This window comes from Colletotrichum siamense (assembly GCF_013390195.1).
Source record: "Colletotrichum siamense strain Cg363 chromosome Unknown KSG_Cg363_contig01, whole genome shotgun sequence".
Lineage (NCBI taxonomy): Eukaryota > Fungi > Ascomycota > Sordariomycetes > Glomerellales > Glomerellaceae > Colletotrichum > Colletotrichum siamense.
In genome coordinates this window covers 1,987,103-2,010,927 of record NW_023501014.1, presented here as the reverse complement: position 1 = coordinate 2,010,927, position 23,825 = coordinate 1,987,103, and the positions used below count along the sequence as shown (strand labels likewise).

Sequence of the window (23,825 nt, the reverse complement as noted above, 5' to 3'; positions counted from 1 at the left end):
ACCCTCTCTATTACTGCCTGTCCAATCCTGTCCCGATCCTGTCCTGTCGGGTCAGTAGGTAGGTACAGGAGGTACCTTAGTGTCCCCAACCCACAACCTCGCCTCCGTCCTCCTTGCTCTTGCGGACCAGACCAGGTACCACCAACCCCAGGTCCCCAAGTCCAAATCCCTCTCACACCCAGTCTACCTAACTACTTCTGTGTACGCCGTTATTGCTGCTTTCTCCATCTCCCGCATTGCCAATCTTTCTCCTCCTTCTTCACGATTTCCCTACTTGCCGCCAACACGGCTTGGTCTATCTTTCTTTGTCCAGGCAGATGCTTCCACTACCGTTGGCATCCAATCTTCCCTGACGTCTCTTCTTCCTCTCTTGTCCCTCCACAGACCACCAACTCTTCGGCCGAATCCCCGAGCGACCCTTACTACTCTGCGCCACAGTCGCGCGCACTGCTCGAATCCGCCCGATTCCTCCAATATACCTCTCCCCGCAGTTCACTCATAGCCATATCATTCAACCCGAGCCCAATTGTCTATCGCATGTTTGACTTCGTTTCCTCTGCCCGGCCCCCGTGAGCTTGTCTCGCGCGAACAATCCACCGACAACCACCCCGTATCTCGCTCGTTGCCCTCTCTAACCAGCCTCCGACAAAAGTCGCCAACATGGCGGGCTTCTTCAACAAACTGAAGAATGCGGGAAATGTGCGTACCAAATCTCTTGGAATTCAGCCCGCGCCCTTTCCGCCGCCGCGTCCCGTTCTCACATGCTGGCCTTTGCGCGACTTCGCCGTTGCTGACAGAGTGCCTGCTTTCTAGACAACCACAAGCCCAGCGACCAAAGATGCGCCCAGCAAAAAAGCCGGCAAGGAGGAGCCAGCTCCCGAGCTTACCCCCTTGGAAAAGATGCTACAGAATGCTGGTCCATTGAGGGAAGATGGCACCGACAAGTTCTTCGGTCTCGAGAATGTAAGTTCTCCAAACCCCACCGGTGTCTGCACCGGCTTTTCCGAGACGACGAATGCTGATCAATCGTGTAGTTTGGCAATACCTGGTATGCCACTTTGTCGCTTCTCCCGGCCATTTCGCTGACCTTTGTATAGCTACTGTAACTCAATTGTACAAGCGCTCTTCTACTCCGAATCCTTTCGAGACCATGTCGTCAAGTATCCGCCCTTGTCGCCTACCGATACCCCCAACGGAACACGACCGAAGGTCAACGTAACCATCCGTCCGCCAGTCGCGAAAGAACCCCCAAATACCCCAGGCACGAAGCAGAAAGGCTTGAGTGCCTCGGAGTCGATGAAGCGCAGACAAGCTATAACCGCAGGAATGCCCCCTCCAGGCGCTCCTGGCACACGTCCCGAAGACAAGCCCGACTCGCCCGAATACAAGAAGAAGCAGGCAATGATCAAGGGCCCGATTCTGGAGCTGGCCCAGGAAAACCCCTCAGCTTACGGGATGGAGGAATGCACCTTCACCGGGCTCAAAGACATCTTCCAGGCCCTGATTGAGAGCAACACCAGAACGGGTGTGCTCAGCCCGCAGCGATTCCTCGAAATTTTCAAGAGAGACAATGAAATGTTTCGAAATTCCATGCATCAGGACGCTCACGAGTTCTACGGTCTGGTCTTGAACGACGTCATATCCAACGTCGAGACCAACGCCAGGCGGATCCAGGAGCGAGAGGCTGAAAATCGGGACGGCTTGGTTCAGTCAGTGGAGAATGCTCTTGGTGCCACGAGCCTCATCAATCGCCCTGTCAACGGCATGGGCTCTCCTGGAACCGGATGGGTTCACGACATTTTCGAGGGAGTCTTGACGTCGGAAACAAAGTGTCTGACTTGTGAGACGGCCTCACAACGAGACGAGACATTTCTGGACCTGTCCATCGATTTGGATGAGCATTCATCAGTAACGTCATGTTTACGCAAGTTTTCTGCCGAGGAAATGCTCTGCGAGCGCAATAAGTTTCACTGCGATCATTGCGGCGGTCTTCAGGAGGCTGAAAAGCGAATGAAGATTAAGCGCTTGCCCAAGGTCTTGGCGTTGCATCTAAAGCGCTTCAAGTATACCGAGGATTACAGCCGGCTGCAGAAGCTTTTCCACCGAGTCGTGTATCCCTACCACCTACGCATGTTCAACACCACCGATGACGCCGAGGACCCGGATCGAATGTACGAACTGTACGCTGTTGTAGTTCACATCGGAGGTAATGCCTATCACGGGCACTATGTTTCAGTCATCAAGACCAAGGATCGTGGTTGGGTTCTTTTTGACGACGAGATGGTGGAACCGGTCGACAAGCACTTCGTTCGCAACTTCTTTGGCGATAAGCCCGGCATGGCTTGCGCGTATGTTCTCTTCTACCAAGAGACCACCTTCGAAAAGGTGCAGGCGGAGATGGAGGCTGAGGGTGCGGAGGAGGTCAAGATCGCGAACGCAACCGCAAACGTCGCACAGGAAAACGGCCAGGTCAACGGTACGAACGGCACTCCGAACGGCACTGCACCCCTTTCCAAGCAGTTTACACAACCCGTAAGCCCGATTGAAGAGCGTGATCCGATGCCCGGGCTTTCCCACGCTCAGACTGCGCCCGGTAAAGTGGATGCACCAGAGGTTCCGCCAGTACCGCCCACACCCGCTGCTCCTGCGATACCTGTTGGCATCACCAGATCTAACACGGCAGCCAAGAACGAAAAATCAAAGGATGAAAAGAAGCGGGAGAAGAAGGAGCAAGAGGCTGCCGAGAAGGCGCGGAAGCAGGCTGAAAAGGACAAGGCGAAAGAGGAAGAGAGGCAACGAAGGGAGAGTCACGCCCGGCGGAGAGAAGCTTATCAAAAGGAACAGGACGAGCTGCGCCAGGTTCTGGAATTAAGCAAGAAAACTGCGGAAGAACAAGAACCGAAGAAGAAGGAACCCTCTGGCACGACGAGCTTCCTCAACAGGTCTAGCCGGGCAAGCAAGTCGATGACTCGAAAGAGCTTCGGGTTTCTCAGCAAGGACAAGGATAAGCCTGAATCACCGAGACCGACAGAGAACGGTCATAATGGCACCGATGGCGCAGCAAACCACGCAGACAAGCCCAAGGAGTTGAGAGAGCGGTTCAGTTTCAATCTAGGCAGGAAGAAGAGCGGAAACCTGCTGTCATGAGGCGGCGCATTAAATTTCGTTTGACGACTCACCTGAAGGTTTCAGTTTCTCATTAGTACATATCACAAAAAAGGAGTCGGTAGGGAGCTGTTGTGCACGATGGACACAGTACATCGCTTCCTGCCCTGGTGTAGGTTGCGACCAGCCCCACGAACGGCTCCAACGGAGGAATCTCTGGGCGCGAGCAGATACCCGAGCATGGTGCGGTTAGCTTGGATAATATTCTTTTTCACATAATGAGGGCGACTAGGTTCAAGGCCACAGTTGATGGAGTCATGAGCGTTGCTTTTGACGAAACCACGCCGAACTGTATGATAGCGCAAGACGGTATCAAAGATTTAAGACCCAGAGCTGCAATTCTCTGAAGAGGCAGTCTCCGAGGAATAAAGGTTGCAAAGCATTTGCCCTTCTCAATATCATGACACTGTATTGCCGCGCCGTGTTGTTTTTAATTTCCTGGGCAGTGATGCCCCTTCGATGACCAAAACAACCCGCTGCCAACCCCCAACGCCAGTTCGTTACGATGATGCCATGCTGTGAAAGGTCCAAGCCGTTTGATATACACAAAGAATAAGCAGATCCGCCGGGTCTTCATCCGTCTATCCCAGAATGAGCTCGTAGAAAATGATGAGGGTGTTGATCGCTATTAACGGTACTGTAAAGCGGGGGACGTCAGCATCTCGCCTCCCGGAGCTTCCAATTAGCCTGGCGGGTATGTTATGCGTACTTCTCATAAGCGTCCGCACGCTGGCAATCAGGTTGATGATCTTGGCCTTAACACTCGCATCGGTGCTCTGACCGAAAGCTGGGTCGTAGGAGGACGGGGACAGGTTGACTGTTTCGGGAGGTCATTAGCTGAACCGTTCGTCTTGCGCATCCGCTTGTACTCCAATGAGGGTAGACGGAGGGGGGAATTGAGGACGGCCGTACTGCGCGCGAGGAAGCGGTCTTCGGAGAGGACGGCGATGGCGTTGATGAGGAGGACAGCGACTGGAGGGGATTATTGTGGTTAGCGCAAGCTCTCTGAGATGGGAACGGATGTGTGCGCATACTGTAGAGAAAGTTTCCTAGGATGTACATCTTGACGGCGATTGCAGGCGCAAGCCAACTTGTTGTGGAAAAGAAGGCTTTTTTTGGGGGGGGGGATTGGTTTCGTTGCGATCGTGGGGTAAGGGGGTAGTTTCCAGCAAGACGAAGCTTGGGAAGTTGGGGCCAGGTGGTGATGGTGGTTGCGCGCTGCGCTTCGCTGTCCAGACCTGGAGCTTACCTTGGGTCCAGTGCGTGATGGAGGTGGACTTGATCCGTTCCGACGATCCCTGCCTGCTGCCAGTAAGGTACCTAATTCAGGTACCGCCTTGGGGGGAGGAAAGCTGTCCACAGCTGCTGTGTGTGCCCATCGCTCGCTGGCTCCAATTGCTTGCATTGCATGAATGTCTTTGGGCCGTGCACGGACACTCAGAGCTGTGGTGGGTAGGTGCAAGACGACAGCTTACACTTTCACTCTGAGAACCTGACCTGTCCCGCCTGAATGAGAGCTCCAAGTTCGCGAGAATTATCATCAGGAAACTTGGAAGGCATTGAGATGAAAAGGAGCACAGGGCAAATCGTTTCACAACTTGGACTTTTTGCATCTCCTGACGATCCTCCTTTCCTCAGTACAGATATGAAATAAACCACATTTCACAATCCTTCTCTTCTCATTCCTTCCCTTCTCAGTACCTCCCGCCCTAAAAGTACACGCACCCCTTGACGCGCTCACAATGAAGCTCCCAGGTATCTACAGCTCCTTCACGCATCCTCCCTCCAGTCCAAACTTTGGAAACAACCAAGACTGACACGGCACTAGACATTGTCCTTCTGGGACTCATCCCTTCTCTAATCACCATCCACCTACTCCTCTCCCCAGACACAAAAGTAGAGGAATCGTTCAACATCCAAGCGACCCACGATGTTCTCGTCTACGGCACACCAACTAGCGACATCGCTTCCCGCTTCCGCGCCTCCTACGACCACTTTGACTTTCCCGGCGCCGTTCCTCGCACCTTCGTAGGCCCCGTCCTCCTCGCAGGCATCGGCGGTCCCATCGTGTCCCTATTCGGCTTTGCGCACGCCCAGCTCGTCGTCCGCTTGCTGCTGGGTCTCGCGAATGCTGCTGCGCTCATCCTCTTCGCTCGCAGCCTGGGCAAGGGGCTGGGCGTAGATGTGCAGCGGTGGTGGGTTTTGTTGCTTGCTAGCCAGTTTCACGTCATTTTCTACGCGTCAAGAACGTTGCCCAACATGTTTGCCTTCGCGTTGAGTGAGTACCCCGACGTTCGTTATCGTTGCTGTAGTAAAACTAACATCACGAAAAGCAACTCTCGCCTCTGCAAACCTACTCCCCCATCCTAATCCCCGGATCTCATCCCCGCGCCAGCGTGTTGCTGTCTCCCTCCTCGTCTTCGCCGCCGCAATCTTCCGCTCCGAAGTCGCCCTTTTGCTTGCCACTACGGGCCTCTACCTCCTGCTGACATCGCAAACCACGATCCCGCGTCTGATCCGTCCCTTCGCAGTGAGCTTTACCGTCGCCCTCGTCGTCTCGGTGCCCCTGGACTCGTACTTCTGGCAGAAGCCCCTCTGGCCGGAGCTCTGGGGCTTCTACTACAATGCCGTCCTCGGCTCCTCCTCCAACTGGGGTGTCTCGCCTTGGCACTTCTACTTCACATCCGCTCTCCCTCGCCTGCTCGTCAACCCCCTGACCTTCATGCTCCTCATCCCCGTAGCTCTGACCCAGCCAGGGACATCCAACGTAGCCCGCGGCCTTGTCATCCCCTCTCTCCTCTTCGTTGCGATCTACTCCATCCAGCCTCACAAGGAAGCCCGCTTCATCTTCTATGCCGTCCCGCCCCTGACGGCGGCGGCCGCCCTCGGCGCAAACTACATCTTCGCCCGTCGCACCAAATCTCTCGTCTTCGCCCTCGCCTCCTCGGCCCTCTGTCTCAGCATTCTCGCCGCGTTCGCCGCCTCAACGGGCATGCTGCTCATCTCCTCCCTCAACTACCCCGGCGGCGACGCCCTCCGCCAGCTCCACGCCCTCGTCGGCTCCGGCCCCTCTCCGGGCAAGAGCCCCGCCAGCTCCTCCGTGACGGCCGTCCACACCGACGTGCTGAGCTGCATGACGGGCGTCACCCTCTTCGGACAGAACCCGGCCGGGCTGCCCAAGAACCCCCACTCGCGCGCTCTGGAGAACAGCCTCAACAGCGACGCGACGACGGCCGCTGCGGTGCCGGTGATGACCTTTGACAAGACGGAAGACAAGTCCGTCCTCGCGGACCCCGCGTTCTGGTCGCGGTTCGACTACGTGCTCGCCGAGGACCCTGCGTCCGTCAAGGGGGGCCAGTGGGAGACCGTCGGCGTTGTGCAAGGGTACGCTGGGATCGAGATCCTGAAGCCTGGTGCCGTCGTGGCCGGGGAACAGGACACTGAGGAAGGAGAGAAGGTCCTCGGCAGAGGATTGTGGGTTAAGAGGATTCGTGACAAGGTCAGGTCGTTGACTGGTGGCTGGTGGGCTGGGCCGCGGATGGAGCCTAGAATCCGCATCTTGAAGAGAGTCAAGGACGCGGGCTCCGGGGCGAGGATTGTGTCCCAATAAACGTCGATTTCACGAGCGTCGTCGCATTTGTATTACATTTACTAGACCAAGGGCTTCGCTTCCCTCAGAGAGAGAGGGAGCGAGCTCAATCACAAGAAATCACCAGAAGTGGAACATGAACGTTTGATGAATGCCATGCTCTAAGCTCGGCTTCTTGTGAAAGGGGGAAAAGGAAAAGAGTAAACACTATCCTACCACACGGCTGTTCGTAACCAGCCTTTAAACCCCGCGTATCCAATGCCCTGAGGAACTCTACAAGTATCCTGTTCCCGTCTGCTTCCAATGCGAACCAATACAACACACGTACACGTGCACACTTTTTTATCGTTTTCAATCGAAACCGCCGTGTTCGTTGCAACCCAGCCTGCCCCCCTACCCCCTACCACGCGCCCACGCACGCAAAACACACACAAGGACGAACAGAGCGGGCCTAGCGTCAGACACACCAGTCCCTGTGTTCTCTCTCTCTCTCATCCAGCATTGCTCCCGAAGACCAAAATTGTCATCTCCGAGTTGAATCCTCCTGAACCAGTAAAACCCAATAGGTGTGCAACCCCAAGCCTAGAAACCAGGCACCAATCCGCTTCTCGCTGGCTGTTTCAGTGTCGTAATCGCATCTTACAGATATGGAATAAGTATATCAGAGCGCCGTATGCCTCCCTTTTGAAAGAATCGGGTATCCAGGTGATAGGTTGATGTGGACGGAATCCGTCGTACGCCGTAGGTATATTATATAAGTTATGCCGCCGCATGAGAATCATGAATCACGAAGGCTCGCTGCGCTTACTCTTGCTCCGTGTCGCTACCGTGGTCTGAGTCGCTCAATTCGCCGTAGAGGGCCTTGTATCTCGCTAGCTCGGCCATCTGCTTGGCGACCTGATCGAGAATATCGCTAATAGGCGCCCGCATGTCCTCTAGCTGTTCCAGAGGGGCACAGCCAATAGCAATGTGACGAAGTGACAGTGAAGTGACGCAAGTCTAGAAAGGATTATTAGCGACAAATCACACAGATTCTTCTCGCAACAGAACTCACCTCTATCCTGCTCACTTGGTGCTCCATGAAGTTGAGCAGGAATCGCTCCGTCACCTCACCTCCCCGGTGCTTCATTCTCTCCAAAAGCTCCGTCTCGGGGGGTTGCAAGCCACGGCCAGACACGTTCTCCAGCGAGCTGCACAGCATCTCCAGTCTCAAGCTGACGCGCCACAGGGCCCAAATAGACTCAGTGTCGAACGCCAACTCGCTACCAGCCTGCAAGATAGCGGGCTTATCAACCTCGACGCGAGTCTCTTGTTGCTGGTGGTGATCGATGCGTCCCGCAAGAGCGTGTGGGTAGAGCGAGTACACCACTTCCGGGTTTTCAAGACCCTTCAACTTCTTCTCTCCCATCTCCTTCACCTCGAAACCCTGGGAGCTGAGAGACCGTAAGTCCTTGCGTATCGTAGTAGCAAAGCCCTGGTCATCATCAAACGTGTCTTCAGAACCTGTCGAGGCATTCCTGTCCGTGTCTTGGTAGCTCTCTAGGCAACGTTGGATCTCTGAAATGAAGTCGGACGAAACAGTGATTTGGCCTCCATCAGCAACCGACGAGATACGGGACGCTTTGTTCACCATGGGTCCGAAGTAGTCCATACGCCTGGTGACGGGGTCCATCTCGCTGACGGCCTCACCGTAGTGAATACCCATGCGAACGGAAAGACCCTTGAAGATCAAGGCGTTGTCTTTGTCATAGAGTGCTTGACAAGAGACGGAGTTGAGGACCTCGGAAGGCCAGTTGACATCCAATAGCGACATCTGGACCGCAAAACACCACAATAGTGCCGAAGTGGCCGTCGGGAATGACACCATGAAGGCATCTCCTTCAGTCTTGACCTCGTAACCGCCGATTCTTCGCAATTGCCTGCGCATTACCTCGTTGTGCAGCTTGATGGCGGATCTCATCGCAGCTGGGTACATCTCCCACAATGTGGTAGAGTTCTTGATATCGGTAAATGCGATAGACACGTTGCCAGTAGGCGCTGGAATCTCGGCCTCGAGTCGCTGCAATGTTGAGTCCAGCACGTCACCCTTGTTCCTCTTGCCACGACGCGGAAGCTGCTGTAGATCGTTGGGAACACCTGAGGGATACAGAGACATGCTCTGCCCGCGATGAAGTCTGGATCGTTCGACTCTCCTCTTCAAGTCAGACACGCTCATCATCATGACCATGATCTTGTTGGTGGCGCCATAGGCGATTGCGAGATCACGAAGCTTCTGCGATGCCCGCATAAGATCGCCGCGTTCTTGCCTAGCAAAGTCGACGACCAACGCGGGGTCCAAGTACTCCCAAAACTCTCTGGTGGCAATCAAGATGATGTCGTCTTGCTCTCGAATGGTAATGCTGCTGACGTAGGGGGCGGCCTGAACGGATGGCATGAGCTCAACGTAGCCAAAAGCTCGAGAGACTTCCAGCAAGTCGTTTAGTCTGCCATTACGAGAGACCCAACCGCCAGCCTCGCGGATACGTTGACGCTCGGTAGGTTCCGCGGGATCGTGTTTTTTGGTGAGAATCTTATGGGAGCCGTCCGTCTGGATAAGCATGGCCTGGGCGTCGCCGACGTTCGCTACGAAGAGCTCTGTGTTCTGAAGGTACACCACGGTCGCAACGCCGCCAGAGTTGAGATCCTCCTTACTGAGCACAACCGGCTGCGCAGAGCCCCTATGCACCTTCTGAGAGCGCTCCTCGTTGTGCTGTATCGCAACGGTGACAAGGTCTTTGTTCAGTGACAGGAAAGCACGTCTGAGAGCATCAACAGGGGTCTCGTTAAGACGTGTCTTGAGGCCCTTCAACTCCATGCTGAAGATGTGACCAAAGTTCTCGTGAAGGTACTTGGCAATCTTGGAACCGCCGCTGGAGAGGGCTTGGCCGTCAAAGAGACCCAGTAGCGTCTCAGTCTCTGATGAATTGAAGCGAGGCACGACGAGATCAATCGTCGAGAGATGCTCATTCTTGCCCAGGGTGTCGGCCATACCGTACGGCAAGTGTCCAGCAAGAGATCCGGACGTTCGCACACGGCGGTCTTCGCTTTGATCGGGAATCGTGGGTTGTGTGAGCGTGACATCCATGAGACCCAGAACTCTCAAATTGAGCAAGCGGCTGAAGTCAGCGAGTGAATCGTCGCGGTTGGAGGCGGTGGAGGGAGGATTGGCCGCCTTGATCTCCAGGCGCTTGTTCCCTGACAAGTTGAGGTACCTCAGATTGGGGTTCAGGTTCCAGTTCCAATCGTAGGGAACGTTGGAAATGTTGTACTTCAAGGAATTGCTGCCACAATCCAACACCGCCAGCTTCTTAGCTCTGGAAATGTCGGCTGGCAGGTTGGTGAACTTGTTTCCGTTGATGTGCAATACCTGCAGAAGACTGGCATCCTCGAGGTCGTCGGCCGGTAAGGTTGTCAACTCGTTACCAGACAGATAGAGCTCCACCATTTGCGGCCAGCTCTTGATTGATCGTTGTGGCATATCGTTAATATAATTCCACGACAAGTTGAGCACGCGCAATTCGTTGAGCATGGTGATCTGGTCGAAAACCTCGTCATCAAGCTTGTTCTCTGCCAGGTAAAGGTTTCGCAAAGAACCGGCGAAAGTTGTGTAGAGCCTTGATGTCAAAGTCGAGTCTTTCCTCACAGATGGCGGCGTCATCGTCTGAACCGTGCCTTGAGACGTCGATCTAGATACCACCGATGTTTTTCTGCCGCCTTTGCCGTAGACTGACACGACCGAACTTTTCCTGTCTGCACCGCCGGGCACTGGAGAAGGTCCGACGCTAAGCAAGGTTGATGAGGAGTTCCCGCTCGGCCTCCTAGAATCTGGAATCTCCTCAATAGGTAGCTGAGGGAGACTGTTCATAGGATTGGGTTTATTCATAGCAGCAGGGGTTTGGGCTTCCTCGCCTGCGGCTCGAGGTGCTCGCGAGGCAGGCTTGGGGAAGTTCTCCAGGATGTTGGAAGACGCATTCAACGTCTCGAGCTTATTCGCCCACCAAAGCTCCATTGGCAACTTGCGAATGTTGTTTCTTCTTACGTCCAGTATCCGGAGTTCAGTGAGACATCCGATCGAGGTTGGCAGTTCAGCCACGTTGTTGTTGGCGATGCTGAAATGCTCCAGTCGGCTGAGGTTTCCAATGTGTGCAGGCAAGGACACAAAATAGTTCTTGTCCAAGACGAGACGTTCCAGATTCAACATCATGTTGAAGGTTTCGTCGATGCTTGCCAGCTGACAATGGGAAAGGTTGAGCATCTTCAAAGTCAAGACCGGTTCGATAATCTCAAACTTAGTAATGGGGTTCGAGTTGAGTTTGAGGCTTCTGATCCTCTCGAACGAGCCGATGAACTGAGAAATATTGTTGTGATCCGCGGAAAGAATCTCAAGCTTGGGCAGTGCGGCGATAACGTCGATACTGGTAATAGCATTGTACTTGATGTCCAGTTCTCGAAGGCTGGGTAGTTGACGGAAGGAATCGGGTAAAGAATTCGATAGTCTGTTGTTGGTAATGACAAACTTTTCCAGGTTTCGGAGCTTGCCAATCTCATTGGGCAGGCTGCTAATTGTGTTGAAGCTGAGGTCCAGCTCCACCATGCTTTCCACCTCACAAAGAAAGAGGGGAAACTTTTCCAGAAAGTTGGAAGATATGTTGAGGTTTCGCAGTGACCTGTAGGCGCCAAAGTACTGGGGAAGAGCCTTGAGACGATTGTTGGCCAAGTTCAACTTAAGAATGCCATGTAGCCCATGCAGCTCCGCATGATCCAACTGCTCGAGCCGGTTGTTCGAGACATCCAGATATGTCAGTCTGGCAGCCTTTCCAAGACTCGGGGGTAGCCTGCGGGCTTCATTGTTGTTGAACTTGATGTCTCTCAAATTTTGACATGACTGGATAAAGTCTCTAGGAAGGTCTAATGACAGATTGCGAGATAGGTTCAGTGATATGATCTCTGAAGCCTTAGAGTAGAGCGAGATAGGGATTGTGATGAGGTTGCGTCCGGATAAGTCAACGTGATTAAACTTTTGTATGCGTCCGAGGCCGAGGTCGTTGGTAACCGAGTGGAAGTCGCTCTCTCTCGACGACAAGAACATGAAGCGGCAAAGGTAGCTGTTGTCTTCACGGCCCACATCCTCAATCCTGTCTCGTTCTTCATAACCGATCTGCTGCAACAGCCTCTTCTGCATCAAAAGTGGGCGCTCAGGTGCAGCGAGGACACGAATTTGGTCGTGCTTCTTCAGGATGATGTGGTAATTCTCCAGGCCGTCCGTAGCATACGTTTTCTTAATAAGCATAGAAACGACATCGGTGACACTGGCATCCAAAGCCATGGAGAGGGTCGCGAAGGTGCCGTCGGATCTGAAAATTCGGATGCAGTAGGGTGTCATCTTTTCTTCGGGGCGAGGCGGACTGCCGATGTCGTCGAGATCCGGGGGTTGGTAAGTCGTGTCCTCTGTGTTACGACGGACAGCCCAACTGTCCGGTGCATTCCAGGAGCCATTGGGCCCTCCTGGGAAGGCGTCATTCTTCTGGGGCACCGGAGGAGCCACGTCGACTTTGTCGGGGATATTCGTGACAAAGGTGGTATCCATGGGCGTCAGCATTGGAGGCTTGGTTAGGATGCCTTCCATGTCGCTCAGGTTCGTATCGAGGAAGAAGCCGGTGCCCTGGCCTGCTTGCCTATCCGTCGGGCCAATCTGCTCTTCCACGTCATTTGATCGTTGTTGGCGTCCTTTGCTCTTCGAAAATGGGAATCTGTTGTTGAACGTCTGTTGGTTGCGCTGGTTGTTGTACGCAGCCGCGGCCATCCTTGGGTCCTGATCGGGGCCAGGCTCAGTACCTGCGTAGGCGAGCGGAAAGGTTGAAGGTGCCTCTGGTCGGGCGAAGTCAGTTCGTGATGGCTTCGCGGCCAAGGACCTGGTCGACCCGGGCAGTTCACGCAGCCTAGACGTGGCATCTTCCTTATCCTTGTTCCTCCCCCGCAATCGATTTAAAATGTTTCTCTTCGAATGATGGGTTTGCTGGCCACCGGGCGATGTCGAGCCGTCGACGGAAGGATTGTGCTTCGAACTGAAGTAGCCGCCGCTCGGTGTCGGGCTTTGGGCGCGGGTTCGATTGGAAGGGTACATGACGGTAGCCGCGGAACCGCCTCTTTCGCGGGGATTCTGCACCTGCAAGCTCGCTTGAGAATCTTCCCTGCTTACAGTTGGCCGGAGCGCCCTGCCATCATCAATGCTTCTGTTATGGCGGTGATGGTGGCCAGGCAGATGCACGATTGAATGGCCGGAGCGACTTGATGAGGAGGTCTTTGGTGGATTTTGCGGGTTGTTGGGATTTTCGTTGTTCATGTAACGTTCGCGGTCGGGGCCGCTCAAAATGTCTCTGACTGGGGCCTCGCCGTACCTGGCAATATCCTTGAAGCAAGTTTAGCAGGCTTGACTCGACGGAGGACAGGCTGTATGCACTGGCGCTGCACGAAGGGGCATAAAAGATAAGATAAGACTATGGTTTGATGCGGCGCAATACCCGCATGCGTGATAGTGGCGCCCAGGGTACGGAAACGCGGATGAGTGCGAGGCAAGCTCGGGAAGGATGATTGCAATGGGTTTACAACGGATTGGAGGGGATGCCAAAGACAAAAAAAAATCCGAAGAAAAAAAAAATCGATTAAAACAAGAACAAAACAACAGCAGGAGAATGCGGATGCGTGGATTTTACTCACATCGGCTTCTTGGTAGAGGAAAGGTACAACCTCTGGAGCGGGCACAGGGGTCCTCGGCCTTGAAGAGGAAGGCGAACCTTCTCGGTCTCGTTGGTGGTCGGTCGCGTTGGAGTAGTTGCGATCTCTGGTAGGGCGGCTGTGGCTATAGGAACGCGAGCGGTCCTTTCCCGAACTTGAATGCAAGCTGCTTTCCGACCCGTCTCGACCTGGAAACTCCTCCCCAAAGAAGCCCTGTAATTTTTGTAATCCACCTCTTCGAATACTCGTCTTGGAGCCTTGACTGCTCAGTGTCGTGATGCTAGCTAACGAGGGCCGGCGTTCGTCTCCGAAGTAGGCAGCGTCAGGCGAATCCTGACTTCCGGACGACTGAGGTGCTATTCGGTTCGTGGGGGGACGAAAGCCTGGCGACAACTGAGAGGCAATGGATAGGTTGTCGCTGGAATCATTGTAGAAGGTGGTGTTGAGCTGGCTTTGGGGGGTGGATGCGGTGGCACCGCCGTTGGAGGGCGACATCCAGGGAGCGACTTGTGAGGTTGACGAGGGATTGGCCGTTGGAGGCTGCTGCTGGATGGAGGGAAGACGGCCACCGGAGGTCTCTAGCACGGCCAGGTCTCGGCGGTAGTTGGCGAAGTCGCTCAAGCGGTGGTGATCTCGGAATGAGGAGACATTGGATGTTGTTGAAGCTGGCGACAATGCTCCGCGCGGCGCAGATGCGTGGGTTGGAGAGGATTGGGCTGGGCTCAAGTCACTGATGAAGGATCTAGACGGGGGTGGAACGCAGGGACCAGTCAGCAATGGGCGCATTCGTCAGGGCGTCAGGGCAGAAACATTCAAAAGAAGGAACATGGAGGGGAGAGGAAGGAAAGCGAGTGAGATTATCTCGGGTCGAGCTGGACTGGGCTGGACTGGAGGGATCGAAAACAGCAGAAAGCTCCACCGACGAAGCGACGACGACAAAGCTTGCCTGGGGCCAGGGCGCAGGCGACTTCGATGGAGGGGGGGCAGTACGATGAGTGAGGGAGGACGTGAAGGGAGGGGAGTGGGTGCCAGAGGGAATTCAGGGTCGCTAGCAGGCCTGTTGGAGGGGAGGGAAGACCTGGGAGGGGTGTGATGGGAGGGGGGAGCTGTACGAGAGAGCTGAATTGCTGCTGTAGCAGTTTTGCTGGCTGCACCGGCCGAGTTCAGTTCAGTTCAGTTCAGTTGCAGCAAAAGGGCAGAAAAAGAAGCCCAAGCTACACCAAAAGTGTCTCGCCCAGGACTGGGTTTCGGGACGACGGCCGCGGCGCGTGTAAGAAAGCTGTGGTGGGACACCACACACTCGCTCCAGCAGTTGCACTGTTGCAGCAGACAAGCAGCAACAGGCGCCATGAATGGGGCAGGGGCCGGCCAGCCAGGGACAAGCGACGAAGAGTACGACAACAGACAGCGACCAGGCCAGGACTGGAGGACTGGAGGCTGCCCTGTATGGCGTAGGTGGATATCTTGGTTTTGGAGGGGCGCCGTGGAAGAGGAGCCCCAAACCCAGAGCAAGGTTGACGGCGATGGACTCTGACTGGGGACTAGGAACGAACTCGGGTTGTGGACTGTGTGGGCTCTGGGACTGTGGATAAGGTAGACCTGCCTTGCCTGAGTGGGCTGGGGCTGCCGCTGCCGTTGCCGCTGCCGGGCCGGCTGGACGACTGACTGGGCTGGCCTGACTGACTTGTGGGAAGAGGCATGTCTGGAATGGTATGGATGATGGACTGATTGATTGACGGAATGACTAGGAGGGGAACCGGGGCGGGGGCAGAGAGTAGCAGGGCATGAACATGACAACGATAGTACAGTACAGTACGGAACATGACACTCACTTCTGTGCGATGGATCCATTGTCGTCCGTCTTCAGTCGCATAGGCGCCTTGCGCGATGTCGATGTCGATGCCGCCGACGATGAAGACGGCCGTTGGGGTTTGACAGTGGCCGACGATCGGGTGCTGTCGGTGCTGGTGCTCGTAAGCGAGCTGAAGCGGGAGCCGGCCTCATTCCTCGTCATTGTCGCCAGGCCGTCGCATGGGGGCGCAGAGCCATGTCATTCCCGACAACGGCGGGGGAAAGGCAGACGGCAGTCGCGCAGTAACGGAGAGCGGACGCAAACAACCAGGACGGGCGGTTGAGGACGGGAAACGAGGTTGGTACGGATAGGGCAGACTAAGTGGGCGGGGTCGTGAGAATTCGCGATAGTATGGAGATGCGAGGCGAAGCGAGACGAGGTGGATGGAGAAACAACTCGGGCGGCGGGCTGTGGACAGGGACCGGCGTCGGGGGGCGAGCGAGCGAGAGAGAGATAGAAACAGAGAAGGGCGCAGAACAGACTGGCGGGAGCAGAATGACCGGCGGGCAGAGAAAGACAAAATGTCGATTCGATTATGTCATTATTGAAGGCGGCAGCATCAGCGGCAGCAAGTCGATGGCGGCGGGTGATGTGAATGTTGTTGATGTGCTTGTCGCAGCGAATGGAATGGAAACGGGGTCTCGTAGTCGCAAAGCCGCAACAAAACAAGTGATGGATGTTATTCGATGTCGCATACGGTTTGAGGAGATGCGGGAAAGAATGGAGCTGGCGCGAGCATGGATGGGGGACAAGCCCACAGAAATGTAGGGCCGGAGGAGGTCCGTCGCGTACGACGAAAGAGGCTGCTGCTGGGTGAGGTAAGGTCGGGCAGCCAGGTAATGAGGAGGAGCAGAAGGTATGTGCGTGCGTGCGTGTGTTTGTGAGAGAGAGAGAGTGAGATGAGTAAGTGAGTGAGAGGGATTGTGTGTTCCAGCACAAGCTAATTAGAGTGTGTGCAGCATGGGAAGGCAAAGTGTAGGTGGTAGCTAATTAGCTGTTGGTTCACTTCAAGTTGCGAGCGCTAAGCTGCGACTACTACTACAACACCAACAGATACATACGAACACAATGCCTTGCAGACGATGGTGTTGTGGTGCAGCTGGTGATGCGCATGTACCTTGTCCGGTCTTGCCTATTGGCTTACCTAGGTACCCGACTTGTGAAGACTTTGCATTTCAAGCACACTTCAGGACAAACACCTCTACGCAATAGTCATGATGGGCACATCCCCGTCTTCGAATAGTTGTATTCAAACCCATTCCTTTGCGTCGTGTAGCCGTGGAGACATGACTAGGACAAGATTGAGGTAGCATCCAGTTGGAATGAGATGACTTTCTCGTCAATAATCTCTCAGGTATGCCGTGGCCCGGTGTCACTCCATTCGTCCTGGTCGTTTTTTTGTCTTTTTTATGTCTGAATCCTGGGGAGAGACCCGCAGCAGGCGTCGCTTGTGTCGCTCTGCCGGAGGCATACCTAGCGCTGCCCTGGAGGTGCGGTCTTTTTTTAGTGGGTAGGCGGTTACCAGGTACCTAAGGTAGGTAGGGATGATCATAGGTCGTTGGCTCAAGCAGACGACTGAGCTGAGGCCAATTACAAGCAAGTGCTGCGTGCAAGTGCAAGTGCAAGTATTTTTGCTGCGTACGTTATCATTTACTTAGACAAGCACAAACTTCACGTGGCTGCGATACGCATCTATCAGGTGCAACTGGCGAAGGCACGGGCGACAGGAAGTTCCGTCGACACTTCGGAACACAGCGAGGGGTAAGGCACACGGGCGCAAGGCAGGTAAAGGTAAGGTGAGGTAGGTGGTCGTGAGGGGGGAATGTTGAATGTGAGGCTCGCCCTGCTCCTGCCGCCCGCGTTTCGAGGGAGCAGATGTCCGTCCCAGAATGGATTAGTCGCGTACCACTTCACGATTTAGCGTCTGGCCTTTCCCCTAAGCACGGTACACTGTATCTTGGGTAAGTGGGGTAGGAGCTTGGACGTGGACACTCTGACATGGAGTGTGGTGGGACGCACCCAGATTCCACCGGCCACAGCTGTGGGAAAGCGCCTTAGGTAAGGCAACAATGTGGGAGACTCTTGCTCACATCCATTCATTGCTGCATCCGGCGGCCTTGGCCTTGGCAATTATTGGTATTTCGGAACCTGCCAGAGCGGCATGTTTTCTGTGCTGAATCTGCGACAGACCTGGTATCGCCCTACCGTCCGTTCGCAGCAACACCTACTTACTTACTTAGTACTACTGCCTTGCTTGCCTACCTTACGCAGTACGCATACCGACCAAGGCAACATGCCGCCAGCCTAAAACAGCACTTGCATCCGCCGGCGCCTCCCCGACGCAGCTACGACAGAACCCAAGAAGGCTTTGGTCGGAATGGAATTTTACTTCCTCATCTCTCTCTAGCCGCAGCGTCTCTCTGTTCCTGTCTCTGTCTCTCCTCGGATGAAGACCCAAGACGCACTATCAAATCGAATATTGCAGACTCGTGTCCGCTGCAACACCGCACCTAAGATTATTTCCAGAAGAAGGGAAAAAATAAGGTACTTTTGACAAGAACCTTGGCCCATGGATCTCACCTGTACCGGCCATCGTTGTACAAGTCATGCCTTGCCTTGCGACGGACGCGCCAGAAGGCAGACACATGCACACGACAAGAAACATACGGCCAGTCAATGCCTATGCGCAGCGCGGGATCCGTACGGAGCAGCATACTCAGCATGCGTCCCCGTCGCCTTCAACGTCCCCGGCTGACCTAACAACAATACTATGGAGCACCCGCGCGCATTCGATTCCGTCTGACCAGTCTCACTTTGCCCTTGGCACCGCGAACCAGGAACGCACTTGTTACCGCTCAGTCTCGTCGCTGCTGTCGCGACTACGGCCATGTACCTTACTCAGTGTTGCTCGTCGGGGCACTATGCACTTGGCGGTTCCATCTCTCTGACTTCTTTCTAACTTCTCTTCCATACCCTCCGCCAGCTATTTTCCGACTCATTCCTTTCTCTTCTCTGCATGTCTTGGCTGCGTAGCTTCATGACACGAAGCTCTTACAGAAGCCTGAAAGGGTGGGGAAAAAAACCCAAGACGCCCTGTCTGCCCATACGGGCTAGGCACAAATCCTGTCTGGTTTGCGAGATCGATGTCTCAGTTCAATATCTCGTCGACCTTTACTTTGATCAGACATCGACTCGAAGTGGATGCTCATTGGCTTTCGGATTGAGGCCGGTGTTGGTTCTCTACCACCCGACAGGCAACAGGGTCGTTCATTTCCTTCGACCTCCGCTACACACCAGCAGAATCGGTCACATCCTATGCAGTACCTTAGGGAAGGTAACAAACACACCTTGCAGCCACAGCAAGACAGACACACACACATACTCGGCCTAATCGCAACCATCCACACCATACACATGTCAGCCATGCAGGCAGTCGTGGGGCGCTGCATAGGGCAGACATCGCAGCTCAGCTCAGATGCTCGTCTCATCCCGTCCTGCATCCTCAGTTGCGAGAGTTTCCCTGCATTGAACAAATGCCCCCCTCCCTGCTCGGCCACATGTCCCCCCTCTACTCTACTGGCCTAATACCTGCTGCGCGCATCAACTTTGCCCATCAATTAAGGCTGTATTCCCAACCGTCGTTCACGACACTAAGCAGCAAGGCGGGCCAAGCTCAAACCTTCACATCCCCAACACCACAACCCGGCGTCATTCCCCTCAGAGGTGGCCTGATATTGACATCTTATTTGGCAGCTCGATCTCTGCGCGAAGCTGTCGCGATAGCTATCTCAAACCATCAGCCTCAAATCACCTTAGTTTTCTGCCGTTTCTCCGTACAACGCAACACCAACGCAACACCTCGCATCTCGCTCACGACCTCTGCTGCTCATGCTGCCACATCCATCTTCGCATTCTCTTGACCCCAATCCTTCCAGAGAACCCCATCTCCTTCCTCCGCCCATCCTGGTCGCGCACTCTGTGACGCCACACGTCTTGCTTGTTTGGTATGTAGCAGTCCCTCATACCAAACAACCACCAGACGGCGATCAATGCGCCTGCGGCGAAGACCTCGTCTCGTCGCTTGGGTGAGCCATGCCATGCAGCCTTCCCAAGCCCGCCCATCCATGCAAGCACTACAGCGTACCGTTCCTACGTTACCACACACACCAACTACCCGTACCCCATACTCTGTCTCTGAGGAATGGCCCGCGTCCACCACCCCATCCGCTTCTTGGCCTCTGAGACGGACGGGACCCCAGGTTTGCTACCAACAGAAAGCACACGCTGTCTCTGCGGGACATGTTCACTCGCGGGTGTATTCATGTGAGTCAACGGGTTCGCTCCCGAGGTATCATCGCGGCTGTGCGCTCTCCTGATTGCGGCAAACATGATTAAAGCGATCATGGACAGCGATAAGCGCTCCTCCTCGTCCGAGGGCCTCTTTGACTAAGGTATACAGATGGATGTCAACAGGCTGCATGGACGTTATCGACACGTGGTAAATCATGGACTCCCCCCGCCATGGAGCGTTCGCTGACAGACCTTAAAGGTAAAAACGGCCGACTTCTTGTGGGTTGTTACTTGTCATCCCCGGAATATGCCTCAAAAGACACCTGACGATTCGCGATGTGCAACTAAGACAAGAAGATCGACAACCTTCTTGAGTCTAGACCACAACCAAACCACTGGCATTGTTGACTCCCGAACGGCGCCGTGACTCCGCGGGACACTATTCCCAGCGCCCTTCGTCAAGTTTCATCTACACATAGGAGCACCGGCCCAGGAACGCGTTGCACTATCCCTACATGGTCCCTGGAGATCTACAAAGTACGTTCACAAGCGAGTCAAGATGGCTGCACAAGGGTTTGCGCCAGTCGGATTCTCTCTGAAGCATCCAATACCGTATTCGTCCTGAATCTGGTCTGGACAACTTCGCCTTCGGAGTACACTCCCGTCCGTCTCATATGCAATCTCGACGTGCGAGTACCATCCTTCAGCAGGGCACGAGCAATGGCGCAGACGGCACATCGTTTGGCCGCGTCAAACCGGGGTTGCCGCATCCATTTTGACTCGGGGCCTGTCGTCACGGCTTCCAGAAGCCAGTTCCTCTGAAATGTCTACCAACCAGAGCAGCTTGAAACGGCGGTCAGCGAGTAATCGAGCGAGTCTCATCCAACAATACGGGGTCCTCAACACGGATATGCATGGATCTGTTGGAAAGCCCGTTGTATCCCTATGCCTGACCTGTTGTTCCTTTCTTCCCAAAAATGCCGTGCCATGTACTACGCCACCCAAATAGATCTACAGAACCAGCGCTCGCCGCAAACACGCCATAATCTAATCTTGTCTGGCCGGGTCGAGCTTGACCTCGCCCACGACGGCATCAACCTCCGCCATGATCTCCGGTGTCAGTTTCTCCAGAACCTTCAGAGCACCCACGTTCTCGACAATCTGCTCGGGTCTTGAAGCGCCCGTAATCACAGAAGTAACGTTCGGGTTCTTCAAGCACCACGCAAGGGCCAGTTGCGACTGCGTGGCACCAAGCTTCTCCGCAATACCCTGAACGCGCACCGTCAGTATGCCATCCCAAAATCACGGGGTGGCCGGTGGGGACTTGCCTTGAGCTTGACGACGTTCTGAATCAGGGACTTCCACTCGTCGTTGCCATACCACTCCTTGTTGGCCCAATTGACAAACTTGTCGCCCTTGCCTTCGGCAAAGCGGCTGCCCGCCGGCGGCGCATCCAGACTCTCGTTGTACTTGCCGCTTAGCAAGCCCATCTTGATGGGGCTAAAGGTGGTCAAGCCGAGGCCGAAGCGCTGGTACAGGCGCTGGAACTCGTACTCGACCTTGCGGCGTTCGAGGATGTTGTACTGAGGCTGCTCGACGACAGGAGGAATCATCTTGAGGTCCTTGGCGATGCCACAAGCCTCGGCGATCTCATCGGCGCTCCACTCAGAGGTGCCCCAGTACATGGCCCAGCCCTTGTCGATGACATGGTTGAAGGCGCGGACCGTCTCTTCCATGGGCGTCAAACGGTCGGGTCGGTGGGCGTATACGATGTCGACATACTCAAGGTCGAGTCGCTTCAGAGAGGCTCGGAGACCCTCGATGATGTGCTTGCGAGAGAGACCGTGGTTGTTGATGAGCACCTCGCCGTTGGCGCCGCCCCAGTTGAGCTACAAAGGCCTACTTAGCCGCTGTGATCGTGTTGAGTAAAATTCCCAACGTCCAACTCACCTTGGTGCTGACAACAATATCGTTACGGTTCCAGTCGAACTTCTTGATGGCCTGGCCCATGATAATCTCGGAGTTTCCGCCAGCGTAGCTGCAACCATTGGATCAGTCTACAGACTGCGCTCTCTCGGCCGCGCGGAGCTTACCTCTCGGCCGTATCGAAGAAGTTGACGCCGAGGTCGTAGGCCTGCTTCATGCACGCAAACGTCTTCTCTGCTGACCGTTAGTGACAACCCCAAGAACCTCCGCGCCGTGTGCCACTCGCGTACCGTTCTCAACGTGGCCGCCGAACCTGCGCGCATCATGTCGGTCAGCCTGGATCGCTCAAGTGCCATCAACCAGAGGCTGCGCGGTTTACGTACGTCAGCCAGCCTCCCAAGCCAAGCACCGAGACATGAAGGCCAGAGTGGCCCAGGCGGCGGTACTGCATGCCTGTCTTTCTCGGTTCTTCCCAAGCCATTGTGTCTGTGGATCTCGATTCCGCGGTTTGAAAGGGGGGTATCTCAGAAAAGCTATTCGTCGACTCCGTCACGGCCGTGCAACTTTGTGTCTTTGTGAAAGGGAAAAGCGATGCAGAAGTTTTGTTTACAATGCTCTCCCGTCTTGGTCAATTTTTCGCACATGAAAGCTCCAAATCGTGCCCCGCGCCGCGGAGTTACTCTCGGGGAGCTGTCGCTGACCCCTCCCCCCGCCAAACCCCACCTCGTCATACGGCGAGACCTCACGGAATTGACCAATGGACGCCCTCGTCGCTCATGCTGCGCTCGCCCGGTGCAGTTGGGGCCGTGGGGACCCTTCGTGCGGAGCACATGCAAGTTTCCACACACACACACACAGGGGAGCTCCCCTCCCCTTGTAGCTGTGTGTTCTCTGGAGATGCAATTGTTTACCGGTGCATCGCTGGCGATGGATGGAAAAGTTGCGTGGGATGCCCAAGTCCTCCAATGATTGCCATACCGGAGGCGCAGAAACAGGCGTGTCTGTTTGCATAATTTACAGAGTTCCCGCTACGCGTTTTGCTTACATCTGCGTCAACGGCCGATTCAGACATTTCTTGTCGATCAGGACGATCTAATGCATCATCGTGTCTGAGAAACGTGCCGAAGACGGCTGTCCGTCGGTGTGACCCGCACTCAGCCTCTCGCAGCGCCACCTCTTCCAACATCAAGCCTTTCTACCGAAGGCGGCGGCGGCGGCGTTGACGATGGATTCCGCCGGCCGCCATGTCCGGCTTTAGTCGGCGCCGATAGACACCCTCGTATGTGATTTTCCTTCCGGCGCCGGAGAAGGCATACATACATTCAACCGTGATCGACCTCCGTCCCTCACCCGCGCCCGTAACTGCAGAGGTAGCTTAGTCTCTTGCATCTGGGCCTTCCGCGTTGTCAGTAGCTGTGAAGGTGAAGGCAGCAAACGAGGGTAGCCTGGAAGTGAAGGACCTCCTCGATCAGAGACCTCTGTCTAAGCAGACATCCGATAGTGGAACATCACCGAGGCTTCTCCATGTGAGCAATAGTTTGGTGACCACATGAAAGGTGATGACTTCTGGAACCCGGAGACAGACGAGATGAGACCCTTCATGGCTCCTCGTGGCAGTTTCGTGCGACATCAACATTCTCATGACCAGATTTCCGGAGCTGAGTCCGGAGGCTCATCGGAGGATGCATCACCGACACATGACGATGCGGAGATACTCTCGGAAAAAGGACAACGGGTAAGCTGCAGTGGACCTACACTTATGGGCGGGTAGTGTGTGGTGGACACGGCGGAGACAGTCCACTAATGTGCTGAAAGTTACACGGGCATTTCGGTGCCTCTGGTGTGCTGTCCGTCAACCTGCAACACGCAACAACGTAATGGTGTCAATGCAGGACATCTCGAAGGTTTACACGTGGTAAGAGGCACGGCCGGGTCGGTTGGTGCCAGAAATAGCACCGGTGGCCTTCATGAATCGTGGACGGATTCAATGGCGAGAGCGAGACGGGCGATTGGGGAATTGCAAAGAGCACAATGACGGAGGCGAGTGAGAGACGACATGCAGAAGACACTGCAGAAGACGCAGCAGACGGAAATGCCATGCTCAGCTTTGCCCCACCAAGCTCTGTCTCTTACCTACTATGCAGCACAGTAGCACTCTCGCTCTCAGTCTCACCAAGTTATTACCCCGCATGACGACTTACAAGAAGCAGCGCCATGGCGGGGCACTCG

General features: G+C 55.0%; 6 protein-coding genes across 6 annotated transcripts; 3 read left to right on the top strand and 3 right to left on the bottom strand.

Annotated features, from left to right (window-relative positions):
• Positions 1–660: 660 nt before the first annotated feature.
• On the top strand, positions 661–3,147 carry creB (putative ubiquitin carboxyl-terminal hydrolase creB; the record flags this gene model as incomplete). Its single annotated transcript, XM_036632346.1, has 4 exons — positions 661–699; positions 814–963; positions 1,035–1,048; positions 1,098–3,147. 4 exons carry the CDS (start codon positions 661–663, stop codon positions 3,145–3,147), a joined length of 2,253 nt encoding a protein of 750 aa, XP_036502009.1.
• Positions 3,148–3,746: 599 nt separating this feature from the next.
• Positions 3,747–4,227, bottom strand: YOS1-0 (Protein transport protein YOS1; the record flags this gene model as incomplete). The annotated part of the gene is made up of 4 exons (XM_036632345.1): positions 3,747–3,802; positions 3,875–3,982; positions 4,078–4,137; positions 4,200–4,227. The coding sequence occupies 4 exons, from the start codon at positions 4,225–4,227 to the stop codon at positions 3,747–3,749; spliced, it is 252 nt and encodes an 83-aa protein (XP_036502010.1).
• A 680-nt stretch (positions 4,228–4,907) lies between these two features.
• Alg12 (Dol-P-Man:Man(7)GlcNAc(2)-PP-Dol alpha-1,6-mannosyltransferase) lies at positions 4,908–6,775 on the top strand (the record flags this gene model as incomplete). Its single annotated transcript, XM_036632344.1, has 3 exons — positions 4,908–4,920; positions 4,994–5,443; positions 5,499–6,775. The coding sequence occupies 3 exons, from the start codon at positions 4,908–4,910 to the stop codon at positions 6,773–6,775; spliced, it is 1,740 nt and encodes a 579-aa protein (XP_036502007.1).
• Positions 6,776–7,558: 783 nt separating this feature from the next.
• On the bottom strand, positions 7,559–15,542 carry CYAA (Adenylate cyclase; the record flags this gene model as incomplete). Its single annotated transcript, XM_036632343.1, has 4 exons — positions 7,559–7,753; positions 7,809–13,202; positions 13,511–14,270; positions 15,361–15,542. The coding sequence occupies 4 exons, from the start codon at positions 15,540–15,542 to the stop codon at positions 7,559–7,561; spliced, it is 6,531 nt and encodes a 2,176-aa protein (XP_036502008.1).
• A 4,137-nt stretch (positions 15,543–19,679) lies between these two features.
• CGCS363_v000493 (uncharacterized protein) lies at positions 19,680–20,097 on the top strand (the record flags this gene model as incomplete). Its single annotated transcript, XM_036632342.1, has 3 exons — positions 19,680–19,703; positions 19,840–19,878; positions 19,930–20,097. 3 exons carry the CDS (start codon positions 19,680–19,682, stop codon positions 20,095–20,097), a joined length of 231 nt encoding a protein of 76 aa, XP_036502013.1.
• A 620-nt stretch (positions 20,098–20,717) lies between these two features.
• Positions 20,718–22,077, bottom strand: KAB1 (putative voltage-gated potassium channel subunit beta; the record flags this gene model as incomplete). Its single annotated transcript, XM_036632341.1, has 6 exons — positions 20,718–20,939; positions 21,011–21,559; positions 21,621–21,708; positions 21,764–21,830; positions 21,887–21,909; positions 21,980–22,077. 6 exons carry the CDS (start codon positions 22,075–22,077, stop codon positions 20,718–20,720), a joined length of 1,047 nt encoding a protein of 348 aa, XP_036502014.1.
• Between the last annotated feature and the right edge of the window lie 1,748 nt (positions 22,078–23,825).